This window comes from Rhincodon typus, chromosome 16 (genome assembly GCF_021869965.1).
Source record: "Rhincodon typus isolate 14 chromosome 16, sRhiTyp1.1, whole genome shotgun sequence".
In the NCBI taxonomy this organism is placed as follows: domain Eukaryota; kingdom Metazoa; phylum Chordata; class Chondrichthyes; order Orectolobiformes; family Rhincodontidae; genus Rhincodon; species Rhincodon typus.
In genome coordinates this window covers 56254830-56275352 of record NC_063347.1, presented here as the reverse complement: position 1 = coordinate 56275352, position 20523 = coordinate 56254830, and the positions used below count along the sequence as shown (strand labels likewise).

At 40.9% G+C, this 20523-nt stretch overlaps 1 protein-coding gene and 1 long non-coding RNA gene across 2 annotated transcripts in view; one reads left to right on the top strand and one right to left on the bottom strand.

Annotated features, from left to right (window-relative positions):
• dnah1 (dynein, axonemal, heavy chain 1) overlaps positions 1-20523 on the top strand; it is a 395000-nt gene that overhangs the window by 286804 nt on the left and 87673 nt on the right. The window contains exons 56-62 of the mRNA XM_048606524.1: positions 379-570; positions 6357-6524; positions 8480-8671; positions 13733-13864; positions 14362-14487; positions 15385-15504; positions 19188-19337. Of these exons, the coding sequence (XP_048462481.1) occupies positions 379-570; positions 6357-6524; positions 8480-8671; positions 13733-13864; positions 14362-14487; positions 15385-15504; positions 19188-19337 (1080 nt within the window). The remainder of the gene's footprint in view (positions 1-378; positions 571-6356; positions 6525-8479; positions 8672-13732; positions 13865-14361; positions 14488-15384; positions 15505-19187; positions 19338-20523) is intronic.
• LOC125485138 lies at positions 8489-19327 on the bottom strand. Its single transcript, XR_007263912.1, has 3 exons — positions 19227-19327; positions 8869-8991; positions 8489-8598 (listed from the first exon to the last, which is right to left on the bottom strand). It is a non-coding gene; the product is annotated as an uncharacterized LOC125485138 (long non-coding RNA).

The following is a 20523-nucleotide window of genomic DNA, read 5'->3' as shown; positions in this document are numbered from 1 at the left end:
CTGACATCTCCAGGGGCAAGTCGGATGATGTGCAAAGGTTGTGATGCTCCTGGGTTGCAGAGAGCGAAGTGCTGTCTGGGTGCATTTAAATATGGCACCTGGACATTGGAGTACAGAAGATTCCAGTAGGCTTCAGATCTTCCTGCCCATAAAATTTGGTAATATACATGTGCATACATTCATAATGAACTGAGAAGAACCCAATCAGGAAAACTTAACTCACTCTCAAGTGGAAGTCCCTCCTGCTTTTCAGGTCCAACATGACACTTTAGATTCCCAGTACAGTATTTTTAGTATTTCTCTTTTGGAAACAGAATGACAATGTGTTTTCAAAAGATTTGGCATGTGAAGGTAATGTTACTTCTACTGTAATAACAGGTGCGAGGTATGCAACGCCCTCCTGTCGGCGTGAAGTTGGTGATTGAAGCAGTCTGTATTATGAAGGGAATTAAGCCAAAGAAAGTCGCAGGAGAAAAACCAGGCACTAAAGTAGATGACTATTGGGAACCTGGAAAAGGACTTTTGCAAGACCCAGCCAAGTTCTTGGAGAGTTTGTTCAAATATGATAAGGTATTGTTTGTTGACTCTTTTTACTTTTTATCTTGAATGTAACTTAACTGTAACCAGGAAAACAGAATGAGCCAACAGGAAATAATACAGGAAAATAGAAAGGATACAAACTTTGAGCCATTAAGATTAAAATTAGCCCAATTTAGGTGTATTCAAACTGATCATACCAATGTAGTGTTCAGGTAATTCAGCACAGACCAGAAGTACTGAATCTTGGACATTGAACTCAGTGGAAACAACAGATGCCTTTGAGGAATAAAATACCTGTGTTGATTGTTGTGATGTTTGGGAAATCAATCCCTGCCATTGTAATTGTAAGTATATCTCCATTTTGTCCAGTGATCCATCTATGTATCCTTACTTTTTCATGTTTTTGTCATGGAGTTGCACACCTTAAGGAAAAGAGCATGGAACAAACTGTGTCTTCAAATGCCAGAATTACATCACAGCCCCAGGATCTAATAAGACTCAACAATACTGTGATTAAATGTTGTAAAATCAGAAAAAATGTCCAAAGAATATTTTTACATGAGTTATATAACTATTTAAAGGAAGACTTCTGTCTCAAATTCACCACGTTATTACAGAACATAAAGGTGGGCCATTTGGCCCATTGTGTCTGTGCTGGCTGTCCATAGGAACAATTTACCTTATCCCTTTCCCCAGCCTTCTCTCAGTAGCCATGCACATCCTTCATTTTAAGACAATAAACCGAAACCCTCAAATGTCATGATGGAACCTGCCTCCACCACATTCCCAGGCAGTGCATTCCAGATCCTAACTACTCACTGCATGAAAATATTCTTCTTCATGTCACTTTTGCATCTTTTGCCAAATATATTAAAATCTGTCCCCTCTTGTTCTCAATCCTTCCACGAATGGAAACAACATTTCCTAATTTTTTGTGTATCTTTATCAAATCTCTTCTAAATGTTGTCTTCTCCAAAGAAAACAGTCCCAACTTCTCCCTTGAGTAGATGATGGTCAGCTGTTTTATTGAACCACTATTAGAGAAAGAGTTCCAGGATTATGACCCAATTACACTGGAGGACCAGCAATATATTTTCAAGACAGGATGGTGACTGGCTTGGAAGGGAACTTGCAGGCGGTAGTGTCCCTGTATACATGGTGCTGTCGGATGGTGATGGTCCTGGGTTTGGAAGGTGCTGCCTAAGGAGCCTGGATGAATTTCTGCAGTGCATTTTGTAGATGGTACACAGTGCTGTTACTGTGTGCCAGTGATGGAGTGAGTAAAGGTTTGTGGATGTGGTGCCAAGTGGGCTGCTTTGCCCTGGATAGTGTCAAGCTTCTTGAGTGTTGTTGGAGCTGAATTCTTCCAGATAGGTGGAGAGTATTCCATCACCTCCTTGACTTGTCCAGTTCCTTGGTAACCAAGATGATCTTGGGCAGACGAAGGTGTGTCTGGCCTGGTGCAAGTCTGAGCAACTGAAACATTAAGCAAATTTTCTCACTGATTCCACCAGCAGCATAGATTAGCAGTGATGGTTTCCTTAGAATGATCCAGTTTCATGACTGCTGAAGACTGTCTTCTTTCATTTTTCACTTCTACCTCTTGGGTAGAAGATGCTGAAAAGCAATTGTGAAAATGCAGCTGAAACGCCTCCTCTACATCGGGGAAACCAAGCGGAGGCTTAGAGACCACTTTGTGGAACACCTAAGGTCGGTTCATAACAAACGACTGCACCTCCCAGTCGCGAACCACTTCAACACCCCCTCCCACTCCTCAGACGACACATCCATCCTAGGCCTCCTCCAGTGCCACAACGATGCCGCCCAAAGGCTGCTGGAACAGCACCTCATATTTCACTTAGGAGCCCTGCAACCCAATGGTCTCAATGTGGACTTCACAAGCTTCAAAATCTCCTCACTCCCGACCTCATCCCAAAACCAGCCCAGCTCGTTCCCACCTCCTTGATCCGTCCATCTTTTCTCCCACCTAACCGCTCCTCCCACCTCACTGACCAACCCCCACCCCCACTTCCTACCTACTAGCCTCATCCCCACCTGCTTGACCTGTCCGTCTTCCCACAACTGACCAACCCCCATCCCAACTCCCTACCTACACACATTTACTGGCTCCATCCCTGCCTCCTTGACCTGTCCGTCTTCTCTCCACTTATCTGCTCCTTTATTCACCTTCCATCATCACCTCCCCCAACTTCTCTATTTATTTCAGAGTTCCCTTCCCCTGCCCCACTTCTGAAGAAGGGTCCAGACCCGAAACGTCAGCTTTCCTGCTCCTCTGATGCTGCCTGGCCTGCTGTGTTCATCCAGCTCTACACTTTGTTATCTCTGAAAGTCTCCTAAATGCTGGCAGCTAGACCAGCTAGAGTAACTGTTTCAGCTCCAGCAATCAAAAGTTTCCTCTTTCCTGCTGTTTCTGCTCCTCCAATCCTGGTTTGTCTAGAATGGAAGATATAATTGTAGGAGTTGGAACCTTGAGCACGAGAAAGAGATAATCTGTGCTTGAAGAGAGCAGGAACTGCTGCTTCTCTTCAGGCAGCTTGTTTTTGGCTGATTTTCTTCTTTAGGAAATGAACAACCAGTTTTACTGACAGTTGCGCCATGCAGTAACTGCAATACCAGATCAACCATGATCATATTGAATGGTGAAGCCGGCTCAAAGGGCCAAATGGTGTACACCTGCTCCTAGTTTCTATGTTTCTATTAACTACTGCTTCCAACCTACAGGCAGCTTCATAGGTTACCACCCAACTTTCAGTTCCGTGTTTATTTAAAAGGCCAACAGTTGAGTGAAATGAAACAAAATTACTTTCCACACATTTGTGAATTGTTCATATATTTAGTCATGGCCAAACATTAATTTGTAATTCCTGTAGACAACAGAACAACCTGTGAGGATTAGCAATGCAACATGTGATGTGTGGTTGTGGAAAAGATAGAGAAACATATGAATACAAAATGACAGCAGATCTTTTTTGAAACTGCAGTTGTCTGGTGCTTTTCCTTCATGGTATTTTCCTCATTCTGAATAAATTTATTTTATTGGATGGTACAGTGATTCATAATAATTGCTCAGTACTCCTAACTTAACCAATTGTTTAAAATTATCAGCTTGGTGAAAACCAAAGATTGGGAATCACTGCTAATGTTAGCAGCAAGTTCTTATGATTAGCCTATGTAATTTTAATGGAGGTGTTAACCTGTTTGGTTTAAATGGGCTGCCACATAATTTAAACTAACAGACACTAGCAGAAACTAGCAGTAGGGGACGCATGGTGGCTCAATGTTTCCTTTATTCCTTCATGGGATGAGGGCGTCACTGGCTAGGCAACATTTATTGCCCATCCCTAATTGCCCAGAGGGCAGTTAAGAGTCAACCACATTGCTGTGGGCCTGGAGTCACATGTAGGCCAGACCAGGTAAGGATGACAATTTCCTTTCCTAAAGGATATTAGTGAACCAGATGGGTTTTTCCAACAATTGACAACAGATTCATGGGCATCATTAGACTCTTAATTCCAGATATTTATTGAATTCAAATTCCACCATCTGCCATGGCGCGATTCGAAACCAGGTCCCCAGAACATTATCTGGGTGTCTGGATTAACAGTCCAGTGATAATACCACTAGGCCTTTGCCTCCCCTAGGAGGCACTTTGCACTGCTGCCTCACACTGCCAGGGACCCAGGTTTGATTCCAGCCTCAGATGACCGAGTTTGTACAGAACAATCTGTGAGGATTAGCAATGCAACATGTGATGTGGGGATGTGGAAAAGATAGAGAAACATATGAATATAAATTAAAAGCAGATCTTTTTTTGAAACTGCAGTTGTCTGCTGCTTTTCCTTCATGGTATTTTCTTCATTCTGAATAAATCAAAATCCCTGTTTCTGCATGGGTTTCCTACAGGTTTCCTCCCACAGTCCAAAGATGTGAAAGCTAGGTGGATTAGCCACAGGCAAATGCAGAGTTACAGGGATTAGGTAGGTGGGTCTGGGTGAGATCCTCTTCAGATGATTGGTCTGGATTTGATGGGCCGAATTGCCTTCTTCCATACTGTAGGGTTTCTATGATTGAGCAATGTTGCACTAGTTGCTTGCCTGCTAACTACAGCAGTTTCCAGTTTATAGTCTTATTTCAATTTTATTTTTCTGCCCTCTTGCCAAAGGCCATGATTCTTGCTGATATATAGTCGCACAGTACTGACTGTTCATATGTGAATTTAAAATTCTCATCCTTGTTTTCAGATCCGTCCATGGCCTTTCACCTCTTACCGCCACACAACCCTCTGACCAGCCATACCCTCAACACTGCCACCTCTTCTAGCCTTACAACCCTCCAGCATATCATAGCTTCCAATTCTGATCTTTTGTATCTTCCCAATTATTAATTGCTTCCATTTTCTGATTCTAATTAAGGAATACTGCAGCTCTGCCTTCAGCTGCCTTCTGCTCCTAAGCTCCAGAATTCACTCCCCAAACCTTGCCATCATTTTTGTAATATTCCATAATGCAGTGTACATAAATGATGTCATCTAAGGCTCACTACAGTCTATAGGACCCAGTACAGTTGTGCTCCTGGCTTAAATTAACCCTAACAAGTTTTTCTCTCTCCTTGTATGAAGTTCTAGGAAAGTTTGACAAGAACTAATTGGTAATAGTTAAGTATTTTATTTGGAATAAAGATAGAATCATGTACACATAATACAAAAAATCAAGTGAACAATAAAGGTAAAACTCACCTGTATTGTGTTCAGGACTGAGTTATAGTCTGGTATTAAAACAATTATTATGGACAGTCCTTTGCAGTTTCACAAGTTCTCTCGCAAAAAGTGTGAGTTTGGACTCAACTTTATAGGGGGAAATGATGCTGATGATCAGCATGTGCTAATCCATTCAAGTAGCTCCTATGTTAGATAGGTTAGCTCTGTTGGCTGGCCAGGTGGTTTACAATGAATTGTGATGCCAAAAGTGTAGGTTCAATTCCCATACCACCTGAGGTTATCACAAAGGGTCCTCTTTCTCAACCCCTCCCCTTGCCTCTCTTTCTAATGAGAGGGCAGCTCAATAGTTCATAAGACTATAGTGACTTCACCTTTTACATTAGAGATGCTATACAAATGCAAGTAGTTATTGTGTGTCCATACAGTAAACTCCCTAGGGGTATAGGAGATGACTTACAAACAAGTCCTCACTATTTTTGGCATTTGGAATTGAATACTGAACAACTGAATGAGAACATTAAAAGATTTTGTCAATCCAGCAGTTTTACATCTCTTCTTTCCAATTCATGGACAACACTGAGCTATCAAAGCTGCATTCTTCTTATTCTAAATATAAGATAGTCATTGATCAATTCAGTGTGAAATTCAGGAGAAAGTTCAATAGCTGTGCAGTGGTTAGAATGTGGAACTTGCTATGGAAAGCAGCAATTGAAACAAAAACATAAATGCATTTATGGAATAGTTAAACAAATTGGAGAAAGCAATAGAAGGTTTCGTTGATAGCATGACTTGAAGTAAAATTGAAGGGAGACTTGTATCAATCATAAATGGTAGTACAGACCAGTTGGGCCAAATTGTGTGCTGTAACTTCTAAATATGTCTCCAGCCCTCAGATTCTTTGGCGTTCTTATGGTTACCTACCATTACTAAACAATCACTTCCTCACTCCAAAACCCAGAAAAGGCACAGATAGCTGTAGGCATTGTTTGTCTAGGAGATCTGGAGAACCCAAATGAATTTCCAGGCTTTTGTTTCTTCATATAGTCTGTAACTGTTAGGAATCCTTGTATCTCACCAGGACAACATTCCTGATTCTATAATCAAATCAATCCAACCATACATTGACAATGAAGACTTCATGCCTGCTGCCATTGCCAAGGTTTCAAAAGCCTGTACTTCCATTTGCCAGTGGGTTCGGGCCATGCACAAGTACCATTTCATCGCCAAAGCTGTGGAACCTAAGAGGGTATGTACTTATACTTGTTAATACATGACTTTCAAAGCTGTGCTCCAAATTTTTCTGGCAGACTTAATGATAGATTGATAATACATAAACATTTTGTATTCTTGTCCCCTTCAACTTCTTTCCTTGACTCTTGAAGATAACTAGTCACTTATTGGTTTGCTTCACATGTGGCATTTGTTAAATGGTACCTCATCTAAATACATGAGGATAAAGAGTTAAAGTTGGTAGCTTATTTGAAAATGGTAAGCTTCACAGACAAGTTTGATCTCATCTACATCCAATTCCCATTTGATAATCATCGCAAGGAGGAGTTCTTACATCTGCCTGGCCAAATCTTGGCAAACTGAGGATTGTTGTAGAACACCAAATTTTGTTCCAGTTGAAATCTGCTAACAGCATAAACCATGAATTGAATCCAATACTTTGGTGGGCCATATGGCTTGATAATATATTGAGTCTTCTGCAAGGATCATTCCCTCCAGCACACCCTGGTCCACTCCTTCATTCCCAACATCACCCCCACAGCCACATGACACCTTCCCCTGCAACCACAGAAGGAGTAATGCCTGCCCCTCCTCAGTATCCAAGGGCTCAAACACACCTTCCAGGTGAAGCAGCACTTTACCTGCACTTCACACGATCTACTCTACTGCGTTTGCTACTCACAGCATGGTCTCGTCTACACTGGGGAAACGAAGCATAGACTGAGTGACTGCTTTGCAGAACACCTACGTTCTGTCTGCAAAAAAGACCGAAGCTTCCAGTTGCCTGCCACTTCAACATACCACCTTGGTCCCTGGCCAACATCTCTGTCTCAGGATTGCTGCAGAGTTCCAACAAAGCTCTGCACAACCTGGAAGAACAGCAACTCATTTTCTGCTTGGGAACTCTATAGCTTTCTAGATTCAATATCAAGTTCAACAATTTTAGGGCTTGAGGCCCTTCTCCCTTGACCTTACCCCAACCCCCACACACTAGGAACAAAAACAAAGTTGCTGGAAAAACTCAGCAGGTCTGGCAGCATCAGTGAAGGAATAAACAGAGTTAACATTTCAGGTCCGGTGACCCTTCCTCAGAACTTGTTTTTGCCCCACACACTAGGCCTTGTTATCACATGGTCTGCTATTACACACTACCCATTGTTAGCCACTAATAGCCCCCATTAGCATCCATTCATTCTCCACGGCTAGAGACAAAAAAATACTGCAGATGCTGGAATCCAAGATAGACAAACGGGGCTGGAAGAACACAGCAGGCCAGGCAGCATCTGGAAGAAAGGAGAAGCCAATATTTTGGGTATTACCCTTCTTCAGGGTATAGGCTGACTGTTATCCACTGCTTTGTCTGTTCTTCTCACTTCTCGTGCTCTATCTCCATCTATAGTTTACTCCTTAGCCCCTCCCCCCACCCTATCTTCTGCCTAAAAACCATCATTTTCCTAGCTACCATCAGTTCTGAAGAAGGGCAGTGGACCCAAAACATTAACTCTGATTACTTTCCACAGATGCTGCCAGACCTGCTGAGATTTTCTAGCAATTTCTGTTTTTGTAACAGATTGAGCAGTGTGTTGACTTACTGACTTACCAGTGAATGATAATGCTGTGAATGTCCTGAATGCATTAGTGTGTATTTACACTTCTGCCTCAGTAATGAATCTTCTTGATAAGGGGACTGATTTGCACTTCTAATTATAACTGAACAATAATTTGTGTCTTAAATAATCTTTACACTAAAGTGACGTAACAAAATGAAAAGTCAATTTGTGTAAGAGTACTGACTTGTGTTTATTTTTATTATTATTATCCATGTAGCATATGTGGGATTTAGTCCAGATACATTGCAATATTTCAACAATACATGAGCTGTATATTTTAATGAAATATTTGTGCAATTCTAAAGCACAGTATTTACTAGTAATAGATTAACAAATAATTAATTTATTTCTTTTTACACAGCAAGCTCTCCGTGAAGCTCAGGAAGATCTGGATATAACTCAGAAGATTCTAGAGGAAGCAAAGAGCCGTCTGGAGGATGTGGAACTTGGAATATCTGCTCTTGAAGCAAAATACCTAGACTGTATAACAAAGAAAGAAGAGCTAGAAAATAAATGTGAACAGTGTGAGCAGAGATTAATCAGAGCTGATAAGGTAATAAGCACCGCATTTCTATTTTGTACCTGCTGTTAGTAAACTGAGTGCTTAAACGGTTCTTCAAATTCTTGAGAATGTAAACTTAACTAACTGCGACATTCTAATTGTTCAGCACCAAGCAGTAAATGATAAATAATGATAATGACCTATGGCAAGAATGGTAAGAGAAAACATTCACCAGAAACTATTCTCACCATGGACTTTACTTGGCATTGATCTTCCATGATGCCAATGGATCCTTTTAAGCTGTTTCCTGACCAGTTAAGGTCTCTTTGCAGCCATCTTACAACATTTGATTTGTGGAGACCGGATTGCATCTGTGGTATTAAATACTGAACAGTAAAAATCATCATATCCAATCATTGCAAAGCATCTCTAGGCATAGCCTGCCTTCCCGGACCTATGTTATTTCTTTTGCAGTCTTCAAGACATATCTGCAGGGTGACATTATCCAAAGACATGGCAAAAGATTCCTTATGTACATTCTTGACATCCAGTTCTTGCTCATCATCTCTTCCAACATCTCCTCTTACTGGTGTCAGACCGTTTCCCAACATTGTTAAACGTTTCAAAGATCAAAGCTATTGCCTTTGGCTCCATGGACAAACTTTCAATTTTATTTCTCTTCTCAGGCACTGTATCAAGTGGACCCTGATCACACTCAAATTCAATGTCCCATATCATCCTCAGCTCAACTTCCATCCTCTATCTCACAACTATAAAGACCACCTACATCCACCTCTATAAACACCTCGCAAGGCCTCTACCTCATGGTATTGTTGTTCTCTACAGAATTCAAGGAAATTCTTGGACCTTTTTTTCTGCTTGAATTATTATAAAATTACTGTTAGCCAAAATTACACTCCTTTTGTTTTTTTACCAGAACTAAATAGGACCAAAAGAACTAGGAGCAGCAGAAGGTTATTTGACACCTCAATCAGTATTATTGCAGTGGATTCTGTTAATGGTCTTAACTCCACTTTTGCTGCCTTCCTCCCATAACCCTTGACACCCCTATATATCAAAATTCTAACTCAACTTGAATATATTCAATGACCCAGCCTACATCAGTTTTTAGAAAAGAGAAATCCAAAGACTATTGATCCACTAAGATAAGAAATTTCTCCTTATCTTCATCTTGCATGGGAGATGACTCATTTTCAAGCAGTATCTTATATGGGAGATGGCTCATTTTTAAACTGTTGGCACAGTTCTGGATTCCTCCATGAGTGCAAACTTCCTCTCAGGATCTACCCTTTCAAGCCTCCTCAGAATCTTGTATGTTTCAGTAAGATCACCACTCATTCTTCTAAACTCAACTTTTCCACAGAAGATAACCCCTTCATCCCATAAATCTATCTAGTCAATCTCCCTTAACTGCCTCCAATGCAGATATAGCCCTGATTAAATAAGGAGCCAAAACTAACCACAGTCTTCCAGATGTGGTCTCACCACTGCTGTGTAAAGTTGTAGCAAGACTTCCCTACTTTTATAAAAACATATACTGCAGATGCTGAAAATCTGGAATATATACAGGAAATGCTGGAAATAATCAGAAGGTCAGGCAGCATCTGTGAAGAGGAGAATAGAGTTAAAACGGGTGGAATCTTTGGCTCTGGCTGGTGTTTAGATTGGAAACAGGAAGGGCATTTAATTAGGTGGTTTGATGCTGTCCCTGAACCATACTCAGCACCGACCTCTACTGGAAGTTAGTTCTGAGCAGGAAGGCCAATAGGTGACCTTCCCCAGACAAGCAATTGGTGCCCTTAAGCGGCCAATTAATGACCACAAAGGATTTCGTCCCACAGTTGCTGGTATTAACCCATTTGCAAGTGGGCTGGTCACCCTACGGCATGCACGCTAAATAAAACCATGCAGACAGCTTGTCACTTCTAAAGCCTTCAAGCAAAGACACTCATTTGTTGAAGGGACTGGACATCCAAAAGGGGTGTAGCCATCCCTCATTCCTTGCTATTGACCCCTCTCATCTTTCTTTCTTTCAAACCAGTGACTCACAACTCCCCACCTCACTCCCAAATTACTCACCTATGGATTGAGTTGCTGACCAATCCCTGAACTTTGCTTTTCTGAAGCTGCGATAAACTTTGAAGCATAGGAGAAGGAGTAAGCCATTCAGCCTCTCAAGCTCTCAAGTCTGCTCTGTCGTTCTAGATCATAGCTGATCATCTGTCTCAGTGCCACTTCCCAGCCTAGCTCCTACCTCTTGATATCATTAGTATCTAGAAATCGACTGATCTTTGAACATACTCATTGACCCAGTTTCCACCATCTCTGAGGTAGAAAATCTGAAAGTTCCATTACCATCTGAGTAAAGACATTCCTCCTCATCCAAGTCCCAAATGGTTTGCCCTTTATTCTGAGAATACCAGCCCAACCTCCTTAATCTCTTGTCACAGACAGTACCACCAACTCAGTCTGCTGAACCTTCTCTGCACTACCCCTATGGTCAGTATATCATGCCTAAGGTATGTGAACCAAAACTGCTCACAATACATAGTTGTGGTCTCACCAAGGTTCCACAAAAAAGTAGCATGACTAGTTTACCTTATACTCAAATCCCTGATTTCACTTGACCTTCCTATTTGCTTGCGCACCTGTATGTTAGTTTTCAGTGACTTATGAACAAGGATCCCAAATTCCTTTTAAGCATTAACACTTTTCAATCTCTCACCATTTAAGATAAACTCTACATCTCCGTTCCTACTTGCAAAGTTGAAACCTCATACTTATTCCATCTGCCACATTCTTGCCTACTGCCTCACTCGGTCCGAATCCTCTTCACTCACACACACGCACCCCAAATTTAAGTGACATCTAAATCATTGATAGAGATTGTCAATAGTTGGTGCTCAAGCATTGATCCTTGTAGTACCCTGCCATGCCCTGAGTATGACTCATTTATATAAATTTCAACTCCATTTTCTTTCCCTTAACAAAACCTCAATCATATCAACCTATCACCCACTAGTCCACCTGCTCTAATTTTGGTTATTCAGCTCCTGTATGGGACATTATCAGAATCTATTTGAAAATCCAAATATACTACATCCACTGGTTCCAGCTTATCCACTCTCCTAGTATTTTCTCAAAAAAACTCAGCATGTTTCTCAAGCATGATTTCCCTTTCATTTATATATGTTGACTCTACCCATTCAGGTCATTATCCATTATGTACCGTGGTACTGCCACGTACAAGTGGTGTTAGCCCCAGTTGGTTGGCAGCTGTCAGTAGCCAAGAGTTCTGCCTAGGCACTGCCTGATTGACATTTTATTATCAGTCCTTCTGGTCAAAAGGAAGTATAGCTCTCTCACCAGCATGCCAGTCTGCAAGCGGCATGATGCTCAGCAAGAATTTTCCCAAGCTTTCCACAAATATTCCAGCAAGATCACCTCTCACTCTTCAATGAGTATAGGCCCATCTACTAATTCTTCCCTTGTAAGAAAGCAACTTAATTCCAAGAATCACCTTAGTGAACTTTCTCTGAACTGCCTCTAATGCAAAAATATCACTCCTAAAATAAAGAGGCCAAAACAGTAGACAAGAATTTAAATGTGGTCTCATCTTCAACAGTTATATAAAGACTTCCCTACTTTTATACTCCATTTCCCTTGTATGAAAGGCCAACATGTGTTGCCTTCCTTATTTCTTGCTGTGTCTGTATGTTGACTTTTGTCAATCATATATGCAGACATTTAAATAATATTTAAATAATATTCAGCATTCCTATTTTTCCCAACAAACTTCATTTTTCTCCCATTACACTCCAAATTTTTGCTCACTTGCTTAACTTATCTGTATCCTTCATACATTTTTTATACCCTCCACTCAGCCTGCTTTTCTACTAAATTTCACATCATCAGCAAATCTGGCTACAATACACTTGACCCATTTATCCCGATTCTCTATTTTGTATTAGTCAGTCCTAGCAGGAGCCAGTCTTTCAGATTAAGTAAGGGTGAGGACCCTTACTTAACCTGGAAGATTGGCTCCTGCTTCTTCAGTTCTGGAATGCCTGCTGTTGGCAGCCCTATAGTCACTAATTAATCAATTTAAGGAAAATCAGGGTGAGTGACTGTGCACCACTCAGCAGGCGTTCTGACCCCATGCGAGTCTGACAGTCGAGTCCTGACGCCTACAGAAAATCCAGAAAAAAAGTTCCGTTTGTAATTTATATCTCAGCTGAGAAAGTTAGAAATCTACTAGATTTTAAGTGAGTGAAAGGCAGAAGGGTGGGAACAAGAATAAGAAGAAAGGACTCTAATAGCATAAAGGGTGGGACTGATTAAATGACTAAATGTACAAAAACCAAAGGGAGTGATAATGTAACAAGAAAAGGAAATACACTTAGGTGAGGTATGAGTTGCAAGTTCCTGAGTAGCTATCATTCACAGTAAAAGAAATAAGAAAAACAAACAAACCAAGAAGACCTCAGAAGCCTCTGTCTGTCTTGTGTGCAGCCTGGCTGCAGCCTAGCAGTAAAGATTTATCTGCTCAACAGCCAACCAACCTCTGATAGCCGTATTCGATTTTTAAATTTGGGAGGACACGTGGGAAACCCATTCTTCCAGATTTTTCAACCTCAAACCAGATCTATCTCACCCCCACTCCCTCCTTGCTTCTGAGCTAATATATTAACTTTCAAATAATTCTTCATGATTAATCAATGCACAAGGCTAAAAATGACTACCAACAATATTGGTAGGTGAATGCTTAATTTAAACAATTATTGTTGTCAAGGCACAGGAGTGTCTTATCAAGGTGTGAAGCAATCACTCATTCACCAATATCACTAATAATCATTTCTAACCTAATGAATCTTAGCAACTGAATGAAAAGTACAGAAAAAAAAATCAATGTTCAGATTTATTTAATCATTTTCTCCAGTTGCTAAAGTAAATTGAATAAAAACATAAAAATAAATATTGCCAGTTATTTAAAATTTTGTAGTTTGTTATTCATGAGGACAGTTTGCTATTCTGGAGTATAGCATGTTTTTTTTTGAAGTTACCCTTTTCCCTCTAATTCGTTTTCCACAGCTATTAAATGGACTGTCTGATGAGAAAATCCGCTGGCAAGAAACTATCCAGAACCTGAACCACATGATCAATAATGTAGTGGGGGATGTGCTAATCGCAGGAGGGTATGTGGCTTACCTGGGTCCTTTCACGGTGAGTAGTACAAAACCATTCACATCACTTCAAATAAAGCTTGTCTGTTACATAGGGTCACTCTAACCCAGAATACTGCACAGAGCACTGCTCAATCATTGTGATATCTTGAACCATTGGGACATCATAGGAGCTCTTCTCATATTTACTTTGTGTATAATCTAAACAGCATTAACTTTCAATTTCACAATGCACTGTTTAAAAAAAAAGCCTTAACAATGGGTACACGATATAAGCAGATGGTCATTGGGATTCAGGATTAAAATGGCTTTTAATCTCCATTTTTGAGCACACAAACTCATTTTGTTTGAGATTCTAATAGGTTTGGCAGATCAAAAGTTGATAAACCACCCATCAAGTTTTAAGAGTTACTGAAGAAGTGCAGTTACACAGTTTAAGAACTCCCAGTGTAAGTTAGTTATTCCAGCCCATTTGGGTTGACCTTGTTTTTACCATATTGCTATTTAGTTTTTTGGATGTCCCAAATTAACTTTTAGGGAGAATATCGTGCAGCAATGAATGAAGAATGGCTGGCAGAGTTTGTTACACTTGGTCTTCCGCACACAAAGGAATCCAATCTGATTTCAACATTGGGTGATGCTGTGAAGATACGATCCTGGCAGGTCAGTTATTTTCATTCATTTTAATAAGACAACAGTTTGATCAACTGCAAATCCGACCAAGTAAAGTTTATAGACAACTTGGTGAAGTTACCTAGATATATGCATCAACTAATTTGTGCGTAGTGAGATCCCACATAGGCCTGTGTGATGATGATAAATTAATCTGTATTTGGTGTTGGTTGGGGCCAAATGTTGACCAGGATATTGTATTTAAGTTCCTGTCCATTTATGGGTTTGCATTCATATTTCTGGTACCACATTAGCAATAGGTATTTTGTAATCAGATCGCTCTGTGGAGTCCAGCAACGCAAAGGAATATGTAAATGGGATAAAGAATCAGCTGGAGGTTGGTCTCCTAAGGTGAGAGAAAGTTTTAAGGTTTTATGTGAGAGTACTTTGTTTACAGTGAAGTTTTATTTGTTGAATTTTTGTTTTAAAAGAGCTTTGATCAGAGTTCTACCACCATCCTCTCCTTTTCCGAATTCTTGTTACCTTCTTGTAATATTGAAGCCTACCCACAAATTTTATTTCTTGCCCATATAACAATAGGGACCACAATTTGCATTTTCCAAAATTGCTTTGATGTGTAAATGCTCCTGAAGTAATAAGTGTTCTAACATGGGAAGAGGAGATGGCTATTCAACACTTTGAGCTTGTTAAGCCATCAGTTGGATGAGGGCTGGTTTGTACCTCAATTTCAATTTAGTAAAAATATTTCATGCTTGAAAATTTCAATTGCCCAGCATTGGCAGTCTTTTGGGACAGAATTCAAGATTTCCACAATCCCCACAAAACTGCTTCTGGATTTCACTCCTGTATGGCAAACTCCATTTTTAACATTATGCCCTCACATTCTTGATTTAAGTGCTATTTACCACCATATCTTCTGTCTCACAGATTGCAGGTCTTCCTAAAGATGCATTGTCAGTGGAAAATGGAGTAATCACACAGTACACTCAACGGTGGCCCTTATTTATTGATCCACAAGGTCAAGCAAATAAATGGATAAAAAATATGGTAAGTGTCAATAATAAAACCATGCGAGACATTGCCTGACAGAAAAACTTGGCTCTTCACACACTGTAATGAAGAGTAGTTAGCCTGGCACCATATAAGGAGTGTAACATATGAAACAAATTACAGTATGATTTGCACCTGAGGTCATTGTGACACTGGAAGCAAGCCCTGCTGGCTATACATTCTGGGCAATTAAGGGCAGTATGCTTGCTCACTGACAGTTGTACAAGCTTGGAATATCCTGTTTTCAAAGTTTGATGTACTTAATAGTGTCTCAGTCAGTAATATATAGCTTTGTGCAAATATAGAAAGGCACATGATTCAGTTTTTGGTCTTTTGTGTCCCAGTTGAGGTGCTAGTAATGGTTTTATGATCCTCATCAACTGAGGAGTAAACAATTTACTAACTGCCCTCCTTTTGTTCATAATTTAGCATTCTCTGTTGGAATTTATTTTGAGCAAGCCACAACAAACTGCCCGAACTCACAAGTGAAAAATGGCAACTTTACTGATGTACAGTACCAAAGGGAAGCTGGTATCTGTGGAACTGAACCCACTGTGGGCCAATGCCACCATGAGCAAATTGAGAAGGAAGTATTAGAAAAGTGCATCCTATTTATCACCTAAACCTATCTATGGTCTGGCAGCATCTGTGGGCAACGAAACAGAGTTATTGTTAAAACATTTTATTTTAACTTTTGATGAAAAGTCACAGGCCATGAACATCTGAGGAAATTTTATGGGCTTCTAAGAGTGGTGGACAGGGTGACTTAATTAGGCAGGAGCTGAGATTCCACTTTTTCGTGATATCATGTTCAAATTTAGAGATTAACTCGGAGGCAGGTTTGTGGAAGGTTGGCCATCACATTGTTCATTGGCAAATTCCTACTCGTCAGTATATTTGCATTAACGTGAATACTCATTGTATTAAAACTTCTTTAACTAATCCTAACTTCATGATAAAGCCAGCAGCACATAAGAATCTTGTGGAACCCAATCTACAGTCACTTAAAGGTATCATGCAATTGTCAACTTTGTACATTTGTGTCCAAGGTCAGCAGCATCCCTTAGGAAGGGAACAAGAGAATGGCAGTCTGCGCAAAGACTCGGAACCATCAAGAAGAAGTCAGTGATGTGAAAATTGTGATGTGAGGACAGTGTCTTTGAGAAGTGGGAGAGGATCCAAGGAAAGAAAGAGAGTGGGGTCAGGCGCATGAAGGAATGAAGGGGAGGGGGTGGTGTTGTCCTAGGCCTGACGAGTGTTGGTGAGGTAGGAAAATGAAGAGCCTAAGGGGTGTTCTCAGTACTGTCCACATGTAAGTCCATCTTTCAGAACTCTGCATTCACCTACAACATTACAACTATCCCCGCTCTGAGTGATTTTGGACCATGTCCCTTACAAGAAGGGAGGACCAACTGAGCCTACAAAGTCAGAAATGCCCCATAAAGTGTACAGCCCTGAACACTAACATGAACTTGGGGGACGTGATGGCCTTGTCGCATTTTCGCTGGACTATTAATCCAGAGATCCAAGTAAAATTCTGGGAACATGTGTTCAAATCCTGCCATGGCAGATGGTGGAATTTGAATTCAATAAAAAATCTGGAATTAAGAGTCTAATGATGATCATGACACTTGTCAATTGTCAGGAAAAACCCATCTGGTTCACTAACGTCCTTTAGGGAAGGAAATACCTGGTCTGGCCTACATGTAACTCCCAAACCCGCAGCAATCCGGGTGACTCTTAACTGCCCTCTGGGCAATTAGGGATGGGCAATAAATGCTGGCCTAGTCAGTGATGCCCATATCCCTTGAATAAATTTTTAAAAATGAATTCAAAGCAATAACATAGTTTTTTTTATTGTGGTAGAAACCGTTTTAACTCCCCTGTAGCTATTGATGCTCGTCAATCAGGAGGCATGCCAGTATTTTAGTACTCTCATTAAGCTAGTCTGTCTAAATAATGAGAATGTATACATGAATAAAGTGAAACCAATGTAATGTGAAGCACTTTCAAGTGAAAGTTGAATTTGAAGAACACCTATGCCACTTTTGTGCTGTCAATAAGTCTTAAGCTAATGGCAATGGAATTGGGCAGGAAAGTTGTGGTGTGATGGAGCACCTCCCTGTTTATAACTCAGGAAATCCAACTGGAAAAGAACATTGTTTATTGTTGAACACCAAAATAGAGCCACTAGTCATATCGTACACAGTCTAGTCCTAACCCAGGACACACTGTTCTGCAGACCCATTCCTGGTTCTGATTTGGATATTTTCTAATCAACCTGTTCAGAGGTGTGATGACACACCTCTGGAGCAGGTGGGACTTGAACCTATTTTTCCTAATTAACCTGTTCAGAGATGTTATTACACACCTCACTTCAGGAGTAGGGACACTGCCACTGCGCCACAAGAGGGCTCAGCCGATGAGTTCCAGCTGGGCAGGCCTCTGCCAGTCAACGAGCTCCATGAGCAAATTAATTAGTGTTTCTCCATGGGTCTTGTAGTGGTTATCACATCCTGGATCTCTTTTAAAGCATGCCCATGCTGCATTGCTGCATTTTCTGCTGATGGTGGGTTTCACCACTGAAAAGCTTCCCCTGCTGTATGACTATGTGTCTCTCTGGCATATCTCCAGCATTTTAAATTTTAATTTTAACTTAAGTCATGTGGGAGCCCGCAAAAAGCAAGAGTACAAATAACAAGGTGTAGAGTTGGATGAACACAGCAGGCCAGGCAGCATCAGAGGAGCAGGAAAGCTGACGTTTCGGGTCTGAACCCTTCTTCAGAAATGAGGGAGGGGAGGGGGACTCTGAGATAAATAGAGAGAGGGGGAGGCGATGATGGAAGGTGGATAGAGGAGCAGACAGGTGAAGAGAAGACGGAGAGGTTAAGGAGGTGGGGATGGAGCCAGTAAAGATGAGTGTAGGCAGGGAGTTGGGATGGAGGTTGGTCAGTTGGGAGGGAGGGGCGAGTAGGTAGGAGGGAAGACGGACAGGTCAAAGAGGCGGGGATGAGCTGGGCTGGTCTTGGGATGATGTCGGGGTGGAGAGATTTTGAAGCTTGTGAAGTCCACATTGAGACCATTGGGCTGCAAGGTTCCCCAAGCGGAATATGAGGTGCTGCTCCTCCAGCCTTCGGGTGGCATCGTTGTGGCACTGGAGGAGGCCTAGGATGGACACGTTGTCCAAGGAGTGGGAGGAGTAGTTGAAGTCATTCGCGACTAGGAGGTGAAGTAGGGATGTGTAGAGTACAGAAGTGTTCACATCTCTCTTTCCACCTACTAAACACAGTTTTCCTCACCACAGATACCGCCTGATTCAGTGGGCATTTCCAGTATTTTCTGCTATCAGATTTCCAGCATCAGCAATATTTTGCTTTTGTATAGTGATTATGATATGTACAAATAAGGTGGCAGTTGAAAATTCATAACCTCGCATGACAAGGGGCAAAATTGAATTCAATGAATTCCTCTTGCGTTAATTTCCAGGCTCTGATAGGCACTCAGCTATCCTCTGAGAGGATAGGCAGAGATCTTCAGAGTGTTTGTATGACGTAAGTCTAATTGATACCATGCACTACAATTCTCCACTTTGTCATGTGAGGCCAAAATCATTTGAGAGCAACAGGTAGAGCATCTACTTCTCAACGGTCATAATTTGATTTACCCCTCGTTCACTTTAGGAAAGAGATCAAGGATTAGATATTTTCAAGATAACTGACCGCGATTTCCTGCGAAGTCTGGAGAATGCCATCCGCTTTGGGAAACCGTGTCTGATGGAGAATGTGGGAGAGGAACTGGATCCAGCCCTGGAACCTGTACTGTTGAAAATGGTACAAACAAATCAGCAAATACACACTGGCGGAAAAGTCATTTTGTAATACAGAACTTGAGTATTGTTGAAAAAAAGGCAGGCTGTCAAAGGACAGGTGGAAAAATATAAATTTCAAATGGAGCAATAATTTATACTGCATGCAAGAAGTATGCTGGTCAACTAATCAAGTCTAATTGGTTGAAGCATTGCCATGGAGAATGCATCAGGGCACTATTGTCTTCACACTTTATTGTTTAATTCAGAAAAGGCACAATGTCTGATGTAGTAGGAACTGCAGATGCTGGAGAATCCGAGACTGTCTGATGTGTTCTTTTTGCCTGAGAAGACAGGCTTCTGTGTAAGTCTGCCATTAAGCACCCCTTTCTCATGCAGCATAAACTGTTGCTTCTTTTCAAAGTTAGCATTCTTGCATCTGTCCCGTTGAGTGCAAGACAAAAATCTTCGACTGCATGCCTCTTTTTCAGCAAAACTGGTTCTGATCGCATGATCCCAGCACATAAGGTTTTACTCACCAAGAACACATGAGCAGAAAATCATGCACTCCAGCTATTGGTTGTCCATTTATAATGAATATAAGAGGCAATCTTTCAGCATGTGCCACCAGCCCATGAGGTCCCTCACTTGGAGCTGTAGCTGGTGTATAAGTGGTCACAAGACCACAGTTTTAATAAAGATACTCATTGATCAATAAGATTATTTTCTATTGACTTCTAGATAGAATGTTTTCATAGTTTGAATGAGATATTTGTGTTTTTAAAGAAAGAAAATCCCAATTCAAAAGCTGTACAGTATTAACTATTGCCACAGATTCAATAGCCTGCTTGTAGTTCAGCACCAAAACACATATACTGAGTTCATAAGCCAATGCATTTACACGTATTTGTTACTTAAATAGAATGCCCTAAATTGAGATGGAATAGTTGACTCCTATAAATTGCAGCTGTACAACATACAAAGTCTGTATACAAGCCATGCACATTTTGGCCCTTTAAGTTTGCCATATGCAGCCATGCAAAAAACAAATTACAGGATTTGTGCAGGGCACGTAAATGAATTGGCCGCACATAACTAAAGAAAATCTCAAAAGATACTACCTATTCAATTAATGTGGAGTCTATGAAGCTCATTTTCTTAGCTGTGTGACTTGCACAATAAACTGGCAGGACCTGTTCATCTATTTTAGA